The sequence below is a fragment of the Martes martes genome (assembly GCF_963455335.1).
Source record: "Martes martes genome assembly, chromosome: 14".
Classification (NCBI taxonomy): Eukaryota; Metazoa; Chordata; class Mammalia; order Carnivora; family Mustelidae; genus Martes; species Martes martes.
In genome coordinates, this window is record NC_137902.1 from 35215394 (window position 1) to 35234803 (window position 19410).

At 40.1% G+C, this 19410-nt stretch overlaps 1 protein-coding gene across 3 annotated transcripts in view; it reads right to left on the reverse strand.

The window, feature by feature from the left end:
• The window catches only part of HECTD2 (HECT domain E3 ubiquitin protein ligase 2), a gene marked incomplete at its 5' end in the record, with an annotated part of 71185 nt that extends 53334 nt beyond the window's left edge, over positions 1-17851 (reverse strand). For all 3 annotated transcript variants that reach the window (XM_080823526.1, XM_080823525.1, XM_080823524.1), the window contains one exon: positions 17714-17851. In XM_080823526.1, coding sequence (XP_080679652.1) covers positions 17714-17851 — 138 coding nt within the window. The remainder of the gene's footprint in view (positions 1-17713) is intronic.
• Positions 17852-19410: the final 1559 nt, after the last annotated feature.

Sequence of the window (19410 nt, forward strand, 5' to 3'; positions counted from 1 at the left end):
ACCGAGAAATAAACCCACAACTGTATGGTTAACTAACTTGCAACAAAGCAGGAAAGAATATCCAATGGAAAAAAGACAGTCGGTTCAACAAATGGTGTTGGGAAATTTGGACAGCCACATGCAGAAGAATGAATGAAACTGGAACACTTTCTTACACCACACACAAAAATAAATTAAAAATGAATGAAAGATCCTTGAAAACACAGGCAGGAACCTCTGGCCTCGGCAGAAACTTCTTAATAAACATGTCTCAGGAGGCAAGGGAAACAAAAGCAAAAGTGAACTACTAAGACTTCAATAACATTAAAAGCTTCTGCACAGCAAAGGAAACAATCAACAAAACTAAAAGGTAACCTATGGAATAGGAAAAGATATCTGCAAATGACATATCTGATAAAGGGTGAGTACCCCAATCTATAAAGAACTTATAAAACTCAACACCCCAAAATGAATAATCCAATTAAAAATGGACAGAAGACATGAACAGACATTTTTCCAAAGAAGACGTACAGATGGCCAACGGACATATGAAAAGATGCTCAACATCACTTATGAACAAAATGCAAAGCAAAACTACAATGAGCTATCCCCTTTTACCTGTCAGAATGGCTAACAACAACACAAGAAACAATAAGTGTTGGAGAGGATGTGGAGAAAGGGGAACTCTCTTATACTGTTGGTGGGAATGTAAATTGTTAGAGCCACTCTGGAAAACAGTATGGAGGCTCCGCAAAAAGTTCAGAATGGAGCTACCCCACCCATGAATCACACTACTAGGTATTTACCCAAAGAAGACAAAAATACTAATTCAAAGGGATACATACACCCTTATGTTTACAGCAGCATTATCTACTACAGCCAAATTATGGAAAGAGCTCAAATGCCCACTGACTGGTAAATGGATAAAGAAGATGTGGCATAAGTACACACTGGAATATTACTCAGCCACAAAAAGTGTGAAATCTTGCCATTTTCAACCATGTGGATAGAGCTCAAGAATATTATCCTAAGTGAAAGAAGTCAAAGAAAGACAAACATCATTTGATTTCACTCATGTGGAATTTTAGAAGGAAAACAAATGAGCAAAGGGAAAAAGGGAGAGAGAGGCAAACCAAGAAATACTCTTAACTATAGAGAACAAACTGACGGTTAGCAGAAGGGAGATGGGTGAGGTGATGAGTTTGGGTTAAATACGTGATAGGGGAGAAAAAGATAACACTAAGCCCTTAGGAATCCACAGGTGCATCTAACAGTGCAATCTTCCTATAGCACAGAATCTATCCATTAACACACTTTCCACAAAATAATAACCATACAGTCCGTAATATGTAATTCATCTGTATTTTATAATTATAAATAAAATATTACCAGGCCAATATTTAGTTATAGAGCTACCTCAGGGTTTATTCTCAGCTCTCTTTCCATCTTACTGATGCTTAATAGAATACAACTTCTTCCTTAATATTCACTCCTTTACTCTAAAGGTAATTTCTTTGCTTTCACAATAGTTTCCTTTTCCTCTTCTCCTTCCTAATCCACTGAATTGATTTCCATTTGCCTTTTCAGAATCAGCTCATACACCATGTAGCAAAAACATTCACAATTACCAAGAACTGACTCTCCCACATTTCCTACTCTCCTAGAGATAAATGGGGCCAACTGATTCATTCTCATAGGGCCACAAGTAGAAATTTTGCTTGTGTACTGACTAGATTTAGGCTCAGTGAAGACTGATTAATATTTCTGCTAGGATTAGTCTGCGTGATCCAGCCTATTATATATATTGCCTAATTAAAATCATCTTATATGTGTAGGATACGAATCCGGTTTCAGAATCATAAACCGTATCATCTAGGGTCTTGTACAAAACCTACAACGCGATGAGTGGCTCAACAAATGACTATTCCTATGACAGCAGCATAGTAAAACAAGTCAATTACTGCGTACTTGCTACAGGCTTGGTGCTATATTAAGTACCTTCATATACCATTTCTATGAGATATGTATTTACACCCCACTTTATGAATAAGGAAACTGAAGTACGAAGCCCAAGTTCACAGAGATGGTAAGTAGGAATTCAAACTATGAATGACCCTGAAGTCTGTATCCTTAAACCACCATATATCAAAGTCTCTCGATATAGTAGCCATCACTTATTAAGAATTTATCCTGTGACAGTAGGTATGTTACACATATCAGCTTGTTTCCACAACAACCCTTTGTGACTATTACCTTCTTGTCTTTCACAGATATATGCTGAATGAAATTTGATAGCTTTAGGAACAACTCATGTAAGTAGAGGAAATCAACATAAGGAGAGAAACTAAGTGTATTCTAAGGAAATGGTGTCCTAGCAATCTAGGAAAGACTCAATAGTTTATTTTCCTACTTCTTCCTCTACCCCTTCTCAATAAAAGAAGGTCCAAAGAACATTGTTTGGCTCACTTGTGGAATCTCTGAATAATAAATAATAATGAGTAACTGATTCAATCAACAAGTCCATTTTGCAGCTATCAATTCAAATCTCTAATAGTTGCAAAATCTTGGTAAATTGTAGCAATACACTCAAATTCACAGAACTAGTACGTTGATTTAGGAAAATAAAATCAAAATAAACTATATATTTATAAAAGTAAATCATTCCTTACTATAAATATTAGGATACTTAAATAAGAATTTTATTAAATACTCAGGCCAAGTTTGCTACTTGTATGTTTTGTGCTATAGAACACCTTAAATACTAGTGGGAACAAATGTCGAATTTGATCACTATATATTTCGTATATATATATATATTTCATATATATATATATATTTCGTTTATACACAGCAATTAATAAAAATAACAAATTTATAAAATGAGATCAAAGAATGGCCTCCCAGGAATGAAGCTATGTTGACTTAGCTTTAAATATCTTCAATAATTTAACATACTAAGGGCGGGTTTTGTTTTTTCACTGGTAACTGTCAAAGACAGCTAACTGGTACCTCAGACTGAGCAACATAGGATTTAGGGAGCAGTGTAGTTGAACCAAAATCAGAAATGGAGAATGGCCCAGTTTAGACGAGACTGGAAAGATAGGCAGGAGCCATATCACGAAGCCCTCAAGCTATGGAGCAGAGCTGATGTGCTAGGTGGAAGGAGAAGGGAAAAATCACTGAGGACTTCTAAGCAGGGAGCGACATGATCACATCTGTATGTTCACAAGATTACTCTGTCAGCAGTGTAGAGGAGAGGCTAGAGGGAGGGAAACTAGAAGTGAAACCAGGCCTTGGAGGACCTTTATATCAGAGGAAACAAAGTCTGAACCAAGACAACAACAGGAATGGGGAACGAAGAGTCATGGAAGGCTGGGCCAAAACAATGGCAAAATGTAACGACAACTTTCGCTCTAAATGTGAAGCATAATGGGAATCACAGAATCCTCCCATAGACTACAAAATAAACAACGTAAAATGCTTTATTTCCAAGTTCAGAAGAACAGGCAAACTTTGACATCTCACCATAAACAGAGGGTATATGATTTAAGAATATGTAAAAACTTGAAAATTCTAGACTGGGTTTTATATGATTTGTGAGTGACCAGAAAAGGAATCAGCACTCACTAGGCAAAAGCATGTTTCTCATGCCAAAATAATGGATTTTTCCCTAACTGACAGGGTTATCATTATGTCACTGTTATGTTGTAACTGTTGTGCAAAACTAATAGAAGGACAGATCTGTGGGAAAGAGAGGCGTACCTCCTTTTATCACTCTATCGCATTTTGCAGATACTGCATTTTTACAAATTGTGAAGGTTTTGGAAAACCTGGATCAAGAAGTCTATCAACACTACTTTTCCAAAGCATTTGCTTACTATGTGTCTCTGTGTCACATTTTGATAATTCATGCAATATTTCAAACTTTTTCATCATTATTACTATGGTGATCTATAATCAATGATCTTTGAAGTTACAACTATAATTGTTTTCGGGACACCACGAACCACACCCATAAATAATGGCAAACTTAATTGATAAATGTGTGTGTTCTGACTGCTTCATGGACCGACTGTTCTCCCATGTCTCTCCTTCTCCATGGGCATCTCTACTCCCTGAGACACAACGATACTGAAATTAGGCCAACTAATAACCCTATAATGGCTTCTAAGTATTCAAGTGAAAGCAAGAGTTACACCTCTCACTTTATATCAAAAGTTAGAAGTGATTCGGCTTAGGGAAGAAGATACACTGATGTATGAAATAAGCTGAAAACTAGGCCTCTTGCACCAAAGAGCCAAGTTGTGAATACAAAGGAAAAGTTCTTGAGGGAAATTAAAAGTGCTATTCCAGTGAACACACAAATGATAAGAAAACGAAACAGCCTTACTGCTGATATAGAGAAAGTTTTAGAGATCTGGATAGAGGATCAAACCAGCCACAACATTTCCTTAAGCCAAAACCTAATCCAGAGCGAGACCCTAACTCTCTGCAATTCTATAAAGGCTGGGAGAAGTGAGGAAGTTACAGACATGTAGGAAGCCAGCAGAGGTTGCATCATGAGGTTTAAAGAAAGAAGCCATCTCCATAACCTGAAAGTGCAAGGGAAGCAGCGAATGTTAATGTAGAAGCTGTAGCACGTTATCCAGAAGATTTAGGTATGTTAATTCAAGAAGGTGGATGCACTAAGCAACAGGCTTTTCAGTGTTATTTCAGATGAAATAGCCTTCTACTGGAGGAATAATCATCTAAAACTTTCATAGAAAGAAGAAGTAAATATCTGGTTTCAAAACATAGGCTGATTCCCTTTCTAGGGGCTAATGTAGCTGGTGATTCTAAGTTGAGGCTGATGCTTGTTGACCATTCTGAAATTTTAGGGCCCTTAAAAATTATGCTAGATCTACTCTGCCGATGCTCTATAAATGGAATAATAAAGCCTGGGTGACAGCACATCTGTTTACAACATGGTTTACTGAGTATTTTAAGCCCAATGTGGAGAGCTACTGCTCAGAAAAAAGATATCTTTCAAAATATTACTGCTCATTGACAATGCACCTGGTCACTCAGGAACTCTGATGGAGAATGAATTGAGCACTATCTTCATGCCCGCAGCTCATGGATCAAGGATTCATTTTGAATTCTCAGTCATATTTTAAAAATGTGTTTCATGAGGCCGTAGCTGCCCTACATAGGAATTCCTCTCATGGATCTGGGCAAAGTCAAATGAAAACTTCTGGAAAGGATTCACCATTCTACATGCCATTCAGAACATCTGTGACTCATGGGAAGAGGTCAAAATAGCAATATTCACAGTAGTTTGGAAGAAGTGGATTCCAACCCTCATGGATGACTTTAAGGGTTCAAGACTGTGGAGGAAGTATCTGCTAATGTGGTAGAAATAGCAAGAGAACCAGAATTAGAAGTGGAGCCTAAGAAGTGCCTGAACTGCAATCACATGATAAAACTTTAACAGATGAGGCGTTACTTCTTATGGATGACCAAAGAAAGTGGTTTCTTGAGATGGACTCTAATCCTGGTGAAGACTGTTGAAATGTCAAGAGAGGATGTAGATTAATACATAAACATAGTTGAGAAAACAGAGGCAGGGTTTTAGACGATTGACTTCAATTTGGAAAGAAGTTCCATTGTGGGTTAAATGCTATCAAACAACATCATATGCTGCAGAGAAATCATTTGTGAAAGGGAGAGTCAACTGATGAAGCACACTGCACTGTCTTATTTGAAGAAACTGCCATAGCCACCCCAACCTTCATCAGCCACCAACCTCGCTCACCAGTCAGCAGTTATCAACATCAAGGCCAGATTCTCCACCAGCAAAAAAATTATCACTCACTAAATGCTCCGATGGTGGTTAGCATTTCTTAGCAATGAAGTAATTTTAAATTAAGGCATGTACATTTTTTTAGATATTATGCTTTTATACACTTAATAAGCTACAGTATAGTGTCAGCATAATTTTATATGCAGTGGGATATAAAAAAATTTTGATTTGACTTGCTTTATTGTAATCTTTGCTTTATTGCAGGGGTCTGAACTAAATCTGCAGTATCTCTGAGGCCTGCATGATATGAGCTGACAAAAAAGATAAAGGACCAATAGCCAAGGAGATATGAAATCCAAGAAAAGGTAATGTGTTAAAAATGAAGGGAGGATCAAGTTTCAAGAAAAAAATGTGGTCAATGATGTTAAACAATGGAGAATGGTTAGATCAAAAGTATGCCTACTAGAATGAACAACTGTGAAATCTTGGGGACACTACAGACAACAGATTCAGGGGAATGGTGGTGGCAGAAACTATATGAACTGGACTAGTGAATGAGTGGGAAGTTAGGAAATGGAGGCAATGAGCAGGGATTGCTCTGTCCAGAAGCTTAACAGAAGGGGAGAAAGGCCAGTGGCTGGAAGGGTGTAAAGGTTTGAGGGAAGATACACTGAGCCTGTTTCATGGCTGCCATACCCAATGTTGGCCTCTGTAGTCCCCAGAGCATTGTTCCTATTTTTTGTGCAGGAATGGCCATGGGTGGGAGCAGAGACAGGAACTCAACAAAGGGGCAGCCATCTGTCCATCTGTAGCCTGAGTGGCTACCCATTAGGGTGGTCTGGCATAAAGGGCATTGATGCTTCCTAGTATGTAATCAGAAGGAGGTCTTTCCAGATTTTAGATGAAGGAATACGGAAAGGAGTGCCAGCCGAGAGTGAGAGAATAGCAGGAGCACAGAGAGCAGTCAATCTCTGTTCTAGTTTGCTTTTTGGTTCTGATCTATGTATATGCATCATTCCAATAAGTCTCCCTTTTTCCTAAGGGAAGCATACATGGCCCAGCTTTCTGTTGCTTGTAATAATAGTAAAAAAAATTTAAATGACTTGGAAAAAAATCCTTGGTCTACTAAGTCTCTTGTTTTAAGATGGCTATGTTCTTGATAATTAATACTTGAAATGACCTGATACAAATCATCGGCAATTTCAGAGGCTGACAGTACACCACAGATCAATAAAAGGAAACTCACAAAATAGCCATTGCCCTACACTAGCTTGTACAATAGAAATCTTCCACATAACCTAATACTTTCACAAGAAAAAACAGGGCAGCATGTTGTGCCATGGTAAACTAAAAATTAGAGAATCAACTCAAAAAGCTATTGGGTATTGACATCAAACATCAGACTAAATTAAAGGTTAGAGAACATTTCTTTATGAGTCTTCTAAGAATTGGATCTACCACAATTATTACATCTGGTTTTCTGAGGAGTTTTGGAAATGCAATCTAGGAGTCCTTCAGAAGGAGAACACTAAAGATGAAGCCCTGGAATGTGGCCAGCCCACAAGCAGTGGGCTGGATGTGTTGAAGAATAGAGAGTAGCAGGATACCCAACCAGCTGTTACAGATTGAAGATCAGCACAAACAGGGAACACAGGGAAAAAAACACCGGGAATTCATTGAGGAAAAAACTCAAAATATTTAAACCTGGCATAATAAATAGTAGACTTAACTCTAGGCAGAGGCTACCACAGATTCAATAAATAGCAAAAAATTTAATGTAGTAATTACATAACTAATCAAAAATCATATTTTACAAATACCTACCATGGACCTCAATGGTCTCTTTGACTATATATAATCACAAATAATTTCAAAAAATGTGAATAAATACTTGGGTTATCTGCTCTGCTATTGTTAACATATGATATTGTTGACCTTATTTTAAATTTTTATATAAATTCCTGAGGAACAAACTACACCTGAGTTAAATTTCTGATTTCTTTATCATATTTTTAATCAGGTGCTAATAAGAAGGATATCCATGATATCTTTTGTACTTAATGCTAAGTTCTATCATATTCAAAATTCTGATAAAATTTACCTTGCTAATCCTCTATTCCCCAAAATCTGCTGTAGAAGATAAAGCATTTTTGTTCACATCCTAAACCAATCACTGATAAAAGAATAATATGCTGGCTCTGTTCCATCATGAAACACCTTTTAAAACCATAATATCTCACTACCTTAGGGTCTTTGAATAAAAATATTTTAAATTGAATTCCTATATCTATAAAATTCATTATTCATAACATATTTTAAACATATTTAACTAGTTTTGTGAACAAGCTGGGAAATGCTTGCATTTTAAACTACATCAAGTGAAAATTAATATTATAGTCTAGCTATTTAGGCCAACTGGCAGAAGTTTTACTCACTGAAGAGACAAACACTAGAAATGGACTCTGCACAGAGCTCTGTGGTGAGGCCAGTTCTGGATGCAAAGCTGTCACAGGGATCCAGTCAACAGGACATGCTAAATTGTGTTCAGTATCTTCTATTTGAGAGGTATGTAATGTATTTTAGAAAATGCTCCATACAATAAATAACGATTCGGCATTCTAAGATGTTCGATAATACTTGGTTAGTTGGAAAATACACAAATGTAGAAAACTTGTCATCAATAATGCCAAATATAAAGCAAACAAACAAAATTCAATATACAGTAGTGGTTCTCAAACTTTCTGGACTCAGGATCCCTTCACGCTCTTAAAAATTATTGCATGTATCAATTTCTTTTAAGATAACAATAAACGCATAATGGAAAATACATTTTCTCAAACAACAACAACAAAAATCTTAGTGAGAAGAAGGGCATTAACATTTTGCAAATCTATTTTAACATCTGGTTTCACAGAAGACAGCTGGATTCTTCTGCTTCTGCATTCAATTTGTTGGAATAGCAAGTCATGTATGCTTTAGAAAACCACACTCTATACTCAGGAGAATGAGAGGAAATAAGACAAATAACATCTTAGTACCCTAAAAGTAGTTTCAACCTCATGGACCTTTATAAGGATGTGGAAGATAACACTTTGAGGACTGCTACAATAGGGATAAACAATAATTAAAACTAAGAATGGATTTAAGAAATTTTGGGAGGAAAGGAAGTATCATCCAGATCTGCACTAATATGGCCATTTGCTAAAGGGGCCATGGAGCACTTGAAATGTGCTAATCCAAACAGATATCTAGTAAGTATAAAATACACAATTTTCAAAGACATACTATGAAAAAGAGGTAGAGAAGTTCAGCCAGTGTCTATACTGATTAAATATTGAAATGGTAAATGTAGCTATTAGATGTTGTAGATTAGATGATGTAGCTATTAGAAAATTTTAAATTACATATTATTTACATTATATTTCTCCTGGCAGAGCTGATCTAGACAGATGAAAACATATTTTCCTAAACTAGATCCAATACAGCATACAATCTTAGGAAAAAGAACAGAATTATTACTCTGATTGAGAGTATCCCTACATCATTTTTGGAAGAAGGGATTTGCTGGAAAGGTAGTGAATTTAAATATGGTATAAAATACTCTATAGACAAAGAATAAAAGATATCTGAATGAATAAAGACTGAGTGTCTTGATTTGGTAATTTCTGATATACATATAGATCTATATACATACAGATTGATATATATCTATATCTCACAGCAATCTATACTTTGGGCCATACCTCACTGAAATGTATTTTTCAAATCCAAAGATAAATATTTCAGCAACAGGTTAAGTGCTCCTAATATAATGCACAATGTATGTATCATTCAGTATCAATGAGTCAAGAAACTACCTATAATGCATAGAAAACTACAAAGATTGAGTGGCTTCCTGTGGTATTGAGCAAAGGCTACTGTGTCAAAAGACAGGTGAACAAATGTACATTTATATGTTTTAAGTTAAAATAAAAAACATTTAAGATAGTCTCCTATACCAACTTTTTATAGAAACTGACCTAAATTACCAGGGAGGGCCATATCAGCTGAGAGGCCTCAACTGTGTTTAGTCTACAAAGGAGACTATTTTTAGGCCCTGTTACTGAGTAAAGATACTTTGTTTTTCTTTTTTGTATGTTTTTTCACAGTTCCTATTAGGATGCTGGGTTATAAAATCAGAAGTGTTAACTCTGCTGGACAGACGTCTAGGAAGATGTGAAAAGTTAGCTACTTGCAAGGTGTGAACTTCCCTCCCAAACAATGTAGCACCAGTCCAAGTGGAATTGCTTTCTTTAAGTGATATAAACCACCTCTTTCAAAGGAGAATAGGAAATAAGGATTGGGATTCTGAAACAAAATTCTAACACCAAAAAAGTCACAATGCAATTAATCTTATAAATTACTGAAAACTAACCCTACTTAATATAAAAAAAAAAGTCCTGAAACAGAAAATTCAGTGTTCACTCAACAGGAAGGCAAGGTGGCATAGGAGATTTTATTCACTTATTTTACAACATAGAAAAAGAAAAAAAAATGGCATCAATAAATTACTATTATACCATAAAATACCACATTTAAATTGTATGATTAATGCAGTCACAATTCCTCAACCAATTTGCTGTTCTTTAATAAAAACAAGTGGATAAAAAACAAGTTAATTTGGAATAGAGCTTTCTTTAACGACTAGGCTCAGACTTCAGATAGACTTTTCAACCTAGCTGAATTAGTAAAATTTCAATAATTTCTATTTTTCAAAGGCATATTTGTCTACTACAATCATTCCCCAAAACATGTTTTTTGTCTGCTTACCAAAATGTCACTAAGTTACAAATATCAACTTAGGAACAACTAATCCTTCATGAAAGGCTTAGCAGTCTAACATTTTTGCAATGCAAGAAGGAATCCTTCACCCACAGAGTAAACTCATACCAGAAAAAACAAAACAAAAAACAAAAACAGGAGAAAAAAAGTAGGGAAACCAAAGCTTCCCAGAGCTTTCTCAGCTCCACCCACTTCCTCACTTGTCTTCTGTTAATCTTTCTCTCTCTTCCTCAACTCACACTAAAAATAAACAAGTTAATTTCCAAATACTATGCCTAAATAACCGCCACTCTGGCAACACTGGCTGTACCCTATTTACTTCTATTTCTTTTCCTCTTAAAAAAATTTTTTTTCGGGGCACCTGGGTGGCTCAGTGGGTTAAAGCCTCTGCCTTTGGCTCAGGTCATGATCCCAGGGTCCTGGGATCGAGCCCCGCATCGGGTTCTCTGCTCAGCAGGGAGCATGCTTCCCCCTCTCTCTCTGCCTGCCTCTCTGCCTACTTACTTGTGATCACTCTCTCTCTCTGTCAAATAAATAAATAAATAATCCTTAAAAAAATTTTTTTTCATATGAACCTTGGCATACACCAGCCCTAAAAAGTTCAGAGAATGCATAATGTCCTTTAATTCAGTGTGCGTGTGTGTGTGCACGTGCGTGAATGCACCAGTGTGCACGCACACTGAAGGAAAGGAGAAGGAAGATGGGGTGGTACAGGATGGGAGGCTTGATATAAAAGGTTATGAAGGAAAGTACCAAAGCCATAGAACAGACTTAGAAAGGGTGGGCTGGCTTAAAAACAGCTCCCCAGCTACAGATGTTGGTTTGTAAATAACAATAACAACAACAACATAATACAAATATCATCATCCAACATTTATTGAGTGCTCACTTTGTCAAGGCTCTTTCCTAAATGTTCTGTGTGTATTAATTTAGTCTTTCACTTACCCTATGAGGAGCGTTCAGTATCATACAGGGCACTTTTGGAGGTGTCCCGCTCACAACTTACAATGACCACTTTTCTCCAATTGTTACATTTAGTCAAAGCACTTGTGTTCTAACGTTCTGAATTAGTTATGAATGAGAGAATAAGCAGGCAATGACATAATGGCTGTGCAGTTAAAAAAAAAAATTGACAAACAGACTTTACAACCCACTCAAAATTAGAGACACCCTGGATATGTATTTATATAGCTATCACCCTGCTTTTTATGTCTCAAAACTTTCAGATTGTTTTTCTTTAATGAAATTGCTTTATTTTATATAGAAAATTCATTCATTCATGCCATCATTAAAACTGACACTATCAGCTATCCTAGAACACATTTTGTCCTCCATAACAACTCTATCTCTGGTTAACAAAATTTTGAACTTGTCACTTGTCACTAGACCATATCCTCTTTTCAAAAAGAACAAATATTGCTACAGGTGCAGGTTCTTTGAACCACACTGTCCAGACCATAGATACAGTATATGGAAAGTGCATGGGTTTCTGAGCCAGAAATGTCTCAATTTTAAATGAAGCTCTGCTTCTTACTTGCTATTTTACCCTTTGGCAAGGAACAGCTAACCTCTCTGACTTTCAGATTCCTGTTCTATGAAATGACACTACCTTCCTCACCATCATAGTGGTTGTTGTGATTGGTTTTGGTTGCAATCTGACTAAGTAAGACATACAGGGAAGATGCTTAGCATAGAGTAGGTACTCAAATACTAGCTATTATTTATATTACTTATATATATTAAACATATACATATATATTTTTTATAATATCTGGGGTTTATTAAATTGCTTAAAATACCTCTGGCACCAGAGCCTTCACTCTTTCCTGTCTCACCTCTTGTTTAGGACACAATGGACAAAGGGCATAAGAGTCTCCATGTATGAGATTGTTCCAAACACCTAGATGGACAGGGTTTATGTGGGTTCACACACACATATGTTTATTTGGAATGTTACTGGCTGGATTGCCTTTCGATGTAAACATTTTTCTCTGAGATAACTTATCTGGAAACTGCAGAATCCTTTTTTATATCAATCTTCCCTCTTTTCCATTCTGTTGCCTAATAAGGTTCCACATCATGTGGATTCTTCCATCCCTTCCTGCTTCCTGGCCACCACCTGAGCAGATGCACCTGTTTACCTTGGGTACCAACTTCAAAGCTCCTTCTTTGTACTCTTCCTTCTCCCCCTCCAGGCTAACTACCACTAATCACTACCATGGATTTCATTATGTCATTCTGATGTGGAAAACAGAGGCAGAAGAAAAGTTATTAAATTTCCTTACTATCCAGAGCCCACTGACAAGTCCTTGAAACAGGCAGAGTGACATTCCTCTAGGGACTCAACTACTTCCACCTTAATACTGTGCTACGGGCAAAAGGCAGTCTCAGCCAGACAGCAACCCCCCCGCCCCCATCCCAACCAGGATTCTGTAAGTCTACATTAACATATAGAAATTCCTTTGGAAACTTCCTTTATCTCTAAACCCTCCAAGATACATGCTGGCAATCATCCCCAAACATAGGGCCCACCAATATATATGTGAAGGGTCTCATGATTAAGGTTTTATTAGATGGTAATAAGTGACCTTTTCCCAACAGCTAGCCCCTCAAGGTCCTGGAAACCTTGCCGCCAAAATTCCTTAGAGACTTAAGCCATCCCTGACCCCCTTCTAACTTAAAAGTATATAATGGACCATTCCTCACAGCTCCAGGGCGGCAGCAGCTCTTTCTGCCCACGGGTCCTGCCCCTGTGCTTTAATAAGCCACCATTTGTACCAAAGACGTCTCAAGAATTCTTTCTTGGTTGTTGGCTCTGGACTCTACCCCACTGAACCTCACTTATATTCTAAAACTTCATTGGTTTCTCTATTTAAGCAACTCCAGTGGCTTCCCACTAACCACAGCGGGGGAGAAAGTCCATACTTGCTCCAGCCCCCAAGCAATCTTACTTACCTCCCACAAGTTCCCAGCATGCTTCCATTGGGCTCACTGTATTACTCCCTAATGCTTTTCCTTAAGCCTTGCTCATGTTGTTTTCCCCACTGGATTACTTACCCACTTTCTTTTGCCCATCCAAATCCTATCATCCTTCAATGGCCAGTCGGCTTAAATAATTACCTTTACTTCAAGGCCTTTCTTCACAGTTCTGCACACACTGATTTCCTTTCTCTGGTTTCCTATAGTGCAAATTGTTTCTATGGTTCATTGTGACTTATACACATTGCTTTGCTTTGTTATGTTTCCATGTGTAAGCATTGCCTCCTCTGAGGCAGGCATTTTTTTTAAAACCATGTTTTTGTGTTTTCTGTAGCATCTAGTCCAAAGCTAAACATAATAGATGTTCCATAACTGGTAGTTACGTTTTAGCTAGTGGCTTCACCAAGCCCATTTATACACACCTGACACAATGTATATGAACTTATTCTTGATACTGACTTCCTATCGAATCCTCTCTATAAACTTCGAAATTTCCCTCAAAACCTTCCCCTCACCTTCCAACTACTTGACAAGTCTTCTCGCCTTCATTGTGGCCAAACTTCCCTTTGAAATCCTAAACTGGTTTCCTCCATTTCCCTTCACCTCTCTGACTTAATTAAATCTAGCTCTTGCTTGAAGACATTTCATTCTTTGCTAGAACCCATTTCGTACATTTCATTCCTTGCTATCCTATCCTGTGGAGAACTTCCTCCGTTTTCCTGCTCACCGAATTTAAATATTGAAGTAGACAGTCAAACTCAGCCTTATGTGCCACTATTATTTTTTTTAAGATTTCATTTATTTATTTTATTTGAGAGAGAGACAGCCTGAATGCTCGCATGAGCTGGGGGAGAGAGAGGGAGACAGAGAATCTCAAGTAGACTCCACGCTGAACATAGAGCCCCAATGCAGGGCTTGATCTCACAATCCTGAGATCATGACCTGAGCCGAAACCAAGAGTCACTTAACCGACTGAGCCACACATGTGCTCTGCCACTATTATTTCTGCTCTTACTTTGGCCATTTTCTTCTACCCTATTCACCATTTTTTTCTAACTTCTGTATTATATCAACAACTAATTTACAATATTCTCCTCCACTCCAATTTGTCAAACTCAGTAAATTCAATGTTCACACCACCACCCCTATTGCATCTATGTCCTGCTTCCATTAGTCTCCTCAGCTCTGGGGACTTGCATCACCTCTCCACAACAGCAAGGCCAAACCATCACCCTGATGGTTTTCTGAGGTCTATATCTTGACCCTTTTGAGCATCTCCAACTAGAACCACTTTAACCAACATTTCTCTCAGTTCCCGCACCACCCTTGATTTCTGCTGTGCCTCATTGACTCAATCCATACCTTTCACCAGTCCATTTCAAATGCTGCTCCATAAACTAAGTAGAGTTGAAGAAATGTAGTTAAAACACAGATTTCACGGAGCTCTTAATTTAGTACATAAAGCATGAATTTTCAATCTTAGCTACATCTGAGAATTTAAAAGAAGTCTGAGGGCCATCCACAGAAATGGATTTAACTGGTTTGCAATTGAAACTGGACAATGATGGCTCTAAAAGTTCCCAGGTGATTTTACTCTGCTTCGAAGTTTGAAAACCGGAGCTCTGAGGTGAGATCTGGGAATCAGGATTTTAACATGCTACCAGGGAAACTCTGGTTAGTCAGGTTTGATACCACTGTGTTAGGGACTTTCTGGCTAGAAGGGGCTTCCTTCACACTTAGGTGGTCTTAGGATCAATCACTTCAGGGCTGCTTTTTCCAGCACCCTCAATCCCACCCCTGTATATTTTTTTACACTTCCAGGATATAGTCCCAACTCTTCAAGCTTTCTTAGGGCATCATAACCTGGCCTTCTATTTATTCTAGGGAGCCGTCACTCTAAATTATTTCCAAACTCCCGTAAAAATATAACAGAATGGTTTTCAGAAAAAGCCAGTAATATAGGGTTACATTAATTGAGTCATAAACTCAGTGTACATAGAACTGTTCACCTAGGGCAAAAAGAATCACTAAAGTGTCCCAAAGAAAAAGTTGTTTTTTCGGCAATCAGTTTCCTAAGCAAACCTCCAGAAGCTTCATCTAGTCCACAGTGGAGGCTGAAAAACAACCAACAGGCCACAAACCGTTTTTCTCTGTCCCTCCACACCAAGGCTTTCCCCACCTGCTGGTGATCTCAGACATCATCCCAGCTCTCCTGCCCTCTGGAGGACCAGACACGTATTTTCTTCAATTCAAGGTTTTAAAAAACTTATTGAACTCTATTCTTGTTTGACTAGTAGTAAAAGTCCATAATCCTTTATTCACACTTTTGAAATCCTATAAGCTATTAAAACTGAAAGGTTTTTGTACCTCATACAGTGACAAAACATGTACCTGACCTGAACTCTGACAATCCAACCTGATCTGAAAGGATATGAAGCTATTTATACTTAAGTCTGACTTTACCTCTCGTACTGTGAATACACATACATTTCACTGCAGAACTACTGACATGCTTGATTATGAAGAATTGGCCAGGACCTCACTGCAGATATTACATATGATGACATAGGTACCAAATTGCCTTTCTAAAATCTGAAAAACTCTAAATTCCCAAACTCCAAACTCCAAGTTTTTCAGGAAATAGTCTGTAGACCTGGGTCCACAGTATATCAGTTTCTCCAAGTTTTTATTCCAAACCTTCAATTTTTCAGTTAAACTGAGATAAATATGTTTTGGGGAGGGTGCTCAGTTGAGGACAAAAACTCATTCATATAATTGTTTCTTATAAGCATATGCATTAATTGTTTTAAACTGATTTAAAGAACTTTTAAAACACTGTCTTTTTGCAAGTTAAGAATGTCTTGGATAAAAAAAAAAAAAAAAAAAAAAAAAAAAAAAAAAAAAAGAATGTCTTGGATAAACTCTGAAAGCCTAGGTTACCAACACAAGAACTGGGTCTGCAAGCAGTTGGGTTACAAATTCCTTCAAAGCATCTCCCGAAGTGTTTTCTAACCACACACTACTTCAATTTACCACTCAATTCTAGCGATATTTTAATATGTGTGTCATTTTATTACTGTCCACACTTCGCTGCAGTGATTTAATGATCAGAGCTTGTTTTAACAATTTCCAGTTATCACAGTCCCTAGATATTTTTTAAAAACCTACAGAATCAAAACATTATTCCTAACACTTTAAAGAGTGAGCTATTTTAGTAACTTCTTAGTCATTTAAGAGGGAGGTTTTAAGAAATGAGTTGCAAGTAGGAATAAAGCAAATGTATCATGTTCTCTAAACTTTTACTATTTTGTCAAGCACAGATGCATGACAAGTCATGGCCTTCAAATGTACCCAAGCAAACTTTCAAAAAGTATTTAAATGTTATGTCAAATAAAAATCTCAAAAATCAGATTAATTTGTGTGTGTGTGCGCGCGCGCGCCAAAGTAACCAGAATCATAACCACCAGTAAAAACAGGGAAGGGGGGCTGTCCCATTACATCATCTGGCAATATGTAGTTTGAAGCCTTAGAGCGCTCTCCAATTAATCCTTAAGAAAATCCAGCTGGGAAATCATCCCTGTCAAGCTTAGATAAATTGAGTTTAAATAAAAGGTTAAAAAAGCCTCCCCACCTTACGTCACATGTCTGTACCATATGAAAAATAAAACCGTCACTGAGGCATCTACCTCCCACTATCCTGACAGCAACGGAAAGGTCACAATTAAGTGGAACTCGCCGCACAGTCTGTTCAATCCGAGGGGGGAAGGGAAAGAAAATCGAAGACAAGAGGGGAATCTCCGCGCCCCCAAAGCAGGCAGGCACCTCGGTGGAAAACCCACTCCCCCCTGCATGCTACCTTGCCCTGACCCAACAGATGATAACGTGGACTCCAAAAAGCCGGTCATTTCCTTAGAGAAAGTGCTCCCCCCGCCCCCAAGCCAGACAATAACCGAGAACAGGCGGCGGACGCGACCACCCCAACATTTCCCGATTCTCAAGAAGTGTTCGCGGCTGTCCACACACTCCACTGCGGCTCGGGGAAGGATGGACCCGCGCATCTCAGCGGGCGGTCTCGGGGGTCGCCGGGCGCCCCCTGCCTTCCCTCCCGACGCCCGCCGTCGGGGCGCCCCGCTGCCCCCGCCCGGCACCTACCGCAGCAGCTCCGGCGCCTGCCGACACGATGGGCGGCAGCTTGTCGCGCTCAGTCTCCTTCCCCTTCCTCTCGTCCGGAGCTGCCGCTGCCACCTCCGGCGGCGCGGCGGGCGAGGGCACCCGATCCGTTTCACTCATGTCGGGCCGGGCGGCGGGAGCGCGAGGCGGCGGCGGCGGCGGCCGGGAGGCTGCTGGGGCTGGCGCTGCTGCCGCCGCGGCCGCGAGAGGGCTCTGGGCCGCCGCTTCCAACCGCCGCCGCCGCACCGCCCCCGCCCGCGCCCGCGCCCGCGCCCGCGCTCGCGCCCGCGCCCGCGCCCGCGCTCGGCCCCGCGCGCGAGCCCGAAAGCCCCGCCCTGTCGTCGCCCCCGCGCGCGCCAGGCCCGCGACCGCCGCTCCCCGCGGCCCCCGCCCTCTTCTCGCCACGGCCGCCCCCGCCCCGCCGCGCGCTCGCGGGCGGCGGGTCGGGCTACCCTCCGCTGCCAGCCTCGGCCCCCGAGGTCTGGAAGAGGAGGCGCCGCGGCCGACGTCTGGCGGCCATGTTTGCCGACGGTCGCCAGCCCCGGCGAGGAGGGGTCTGCACTAGAGGGTCCGGACTGAGGGGACAAGGAGAGGCCCGTAGAGGGTCCGGCCGGGAGTGAGAGCGCCCCAGTGGCGCTGGTTGGCACGGGGTGGACGCGGCAACGTCGCCTGCGCGGACGGCCCTGGCCTGGGGCTTCCAGACCCGTGGGACTGGGCTGGTGGCCTTTTCCCCCCAGCGCCCACAAAACCGTCTGCCTTAGGGTCACTGATTGTCCATGCTATCCCTGCCCGCCCGCCTGCTCCAAGAGAGGCGGTCTCGAGCCTGCGCATCCTCAGGCGACAGCCTTTCCTTTCTTAGCAGACCAATTCTTTCCAGATGCCGAGAGCCCCCACCTACAAAGGAAAAACCTGGGGGTGGGGGGAAGTGAGACGTCGTGGGCTCCACCTTCCCCACCACAGGGCTGCACGGCCAGGCCACACTTTCCATTCCTGTTCCTTTCGTCCCCCCTTTGACTGCCAAATCCGCCTCTCCCTTCCCGTCCCCACGCGCCTACATCTCGCTCTCTCCCTGCATCTTTCCTGTCTCCTATCCTTGCTTTGTTCCTTTCCTTTTATAAGTTACAGATGGACGGACTCAAACTCCGCTGTTGCTCAGACTCATATTCCTTAATGTCAGATCATTAATATGGGTAAGAACTTTCAAACTGAAGAGGAAAGCTTTTAATCATAATATTAACACCACCCCCCCATCCCACCCCACCAAGCCACACAGACAATTTCCTTTCCTCTCTTGTCGCCCCCTCCTTTTCCTTTTCTCAGTCTACTGGAGCGGCGGAGACACCTGCAGAAGAGAAGGGAGAGAGTAAGAATGCGCTGTATAGCTTATTAAAAATAGGGACCTTCTCGACATTTCAAGTGTTCAGATTTTTAGGCTGTGGCTTTTTTTTGTTTGAGGTTGAGTGAATTTTCAGATGGAGCATGCCCAGATCCAAATGTAAGAACCAAAAATATATCTGAAACAAAGCCGAAGATGATGTTTGGGTTATCTGTTTTACATAATTCAGAATTATTAGCATAACTAAGTACTAGTTAAAGTGCACCTTGAGACGAGGTTGCCTATTTTTCAAACCCAGAATTTGTAGCAAGCAGATCTGAAGCAACCAATGTAATGAATATAA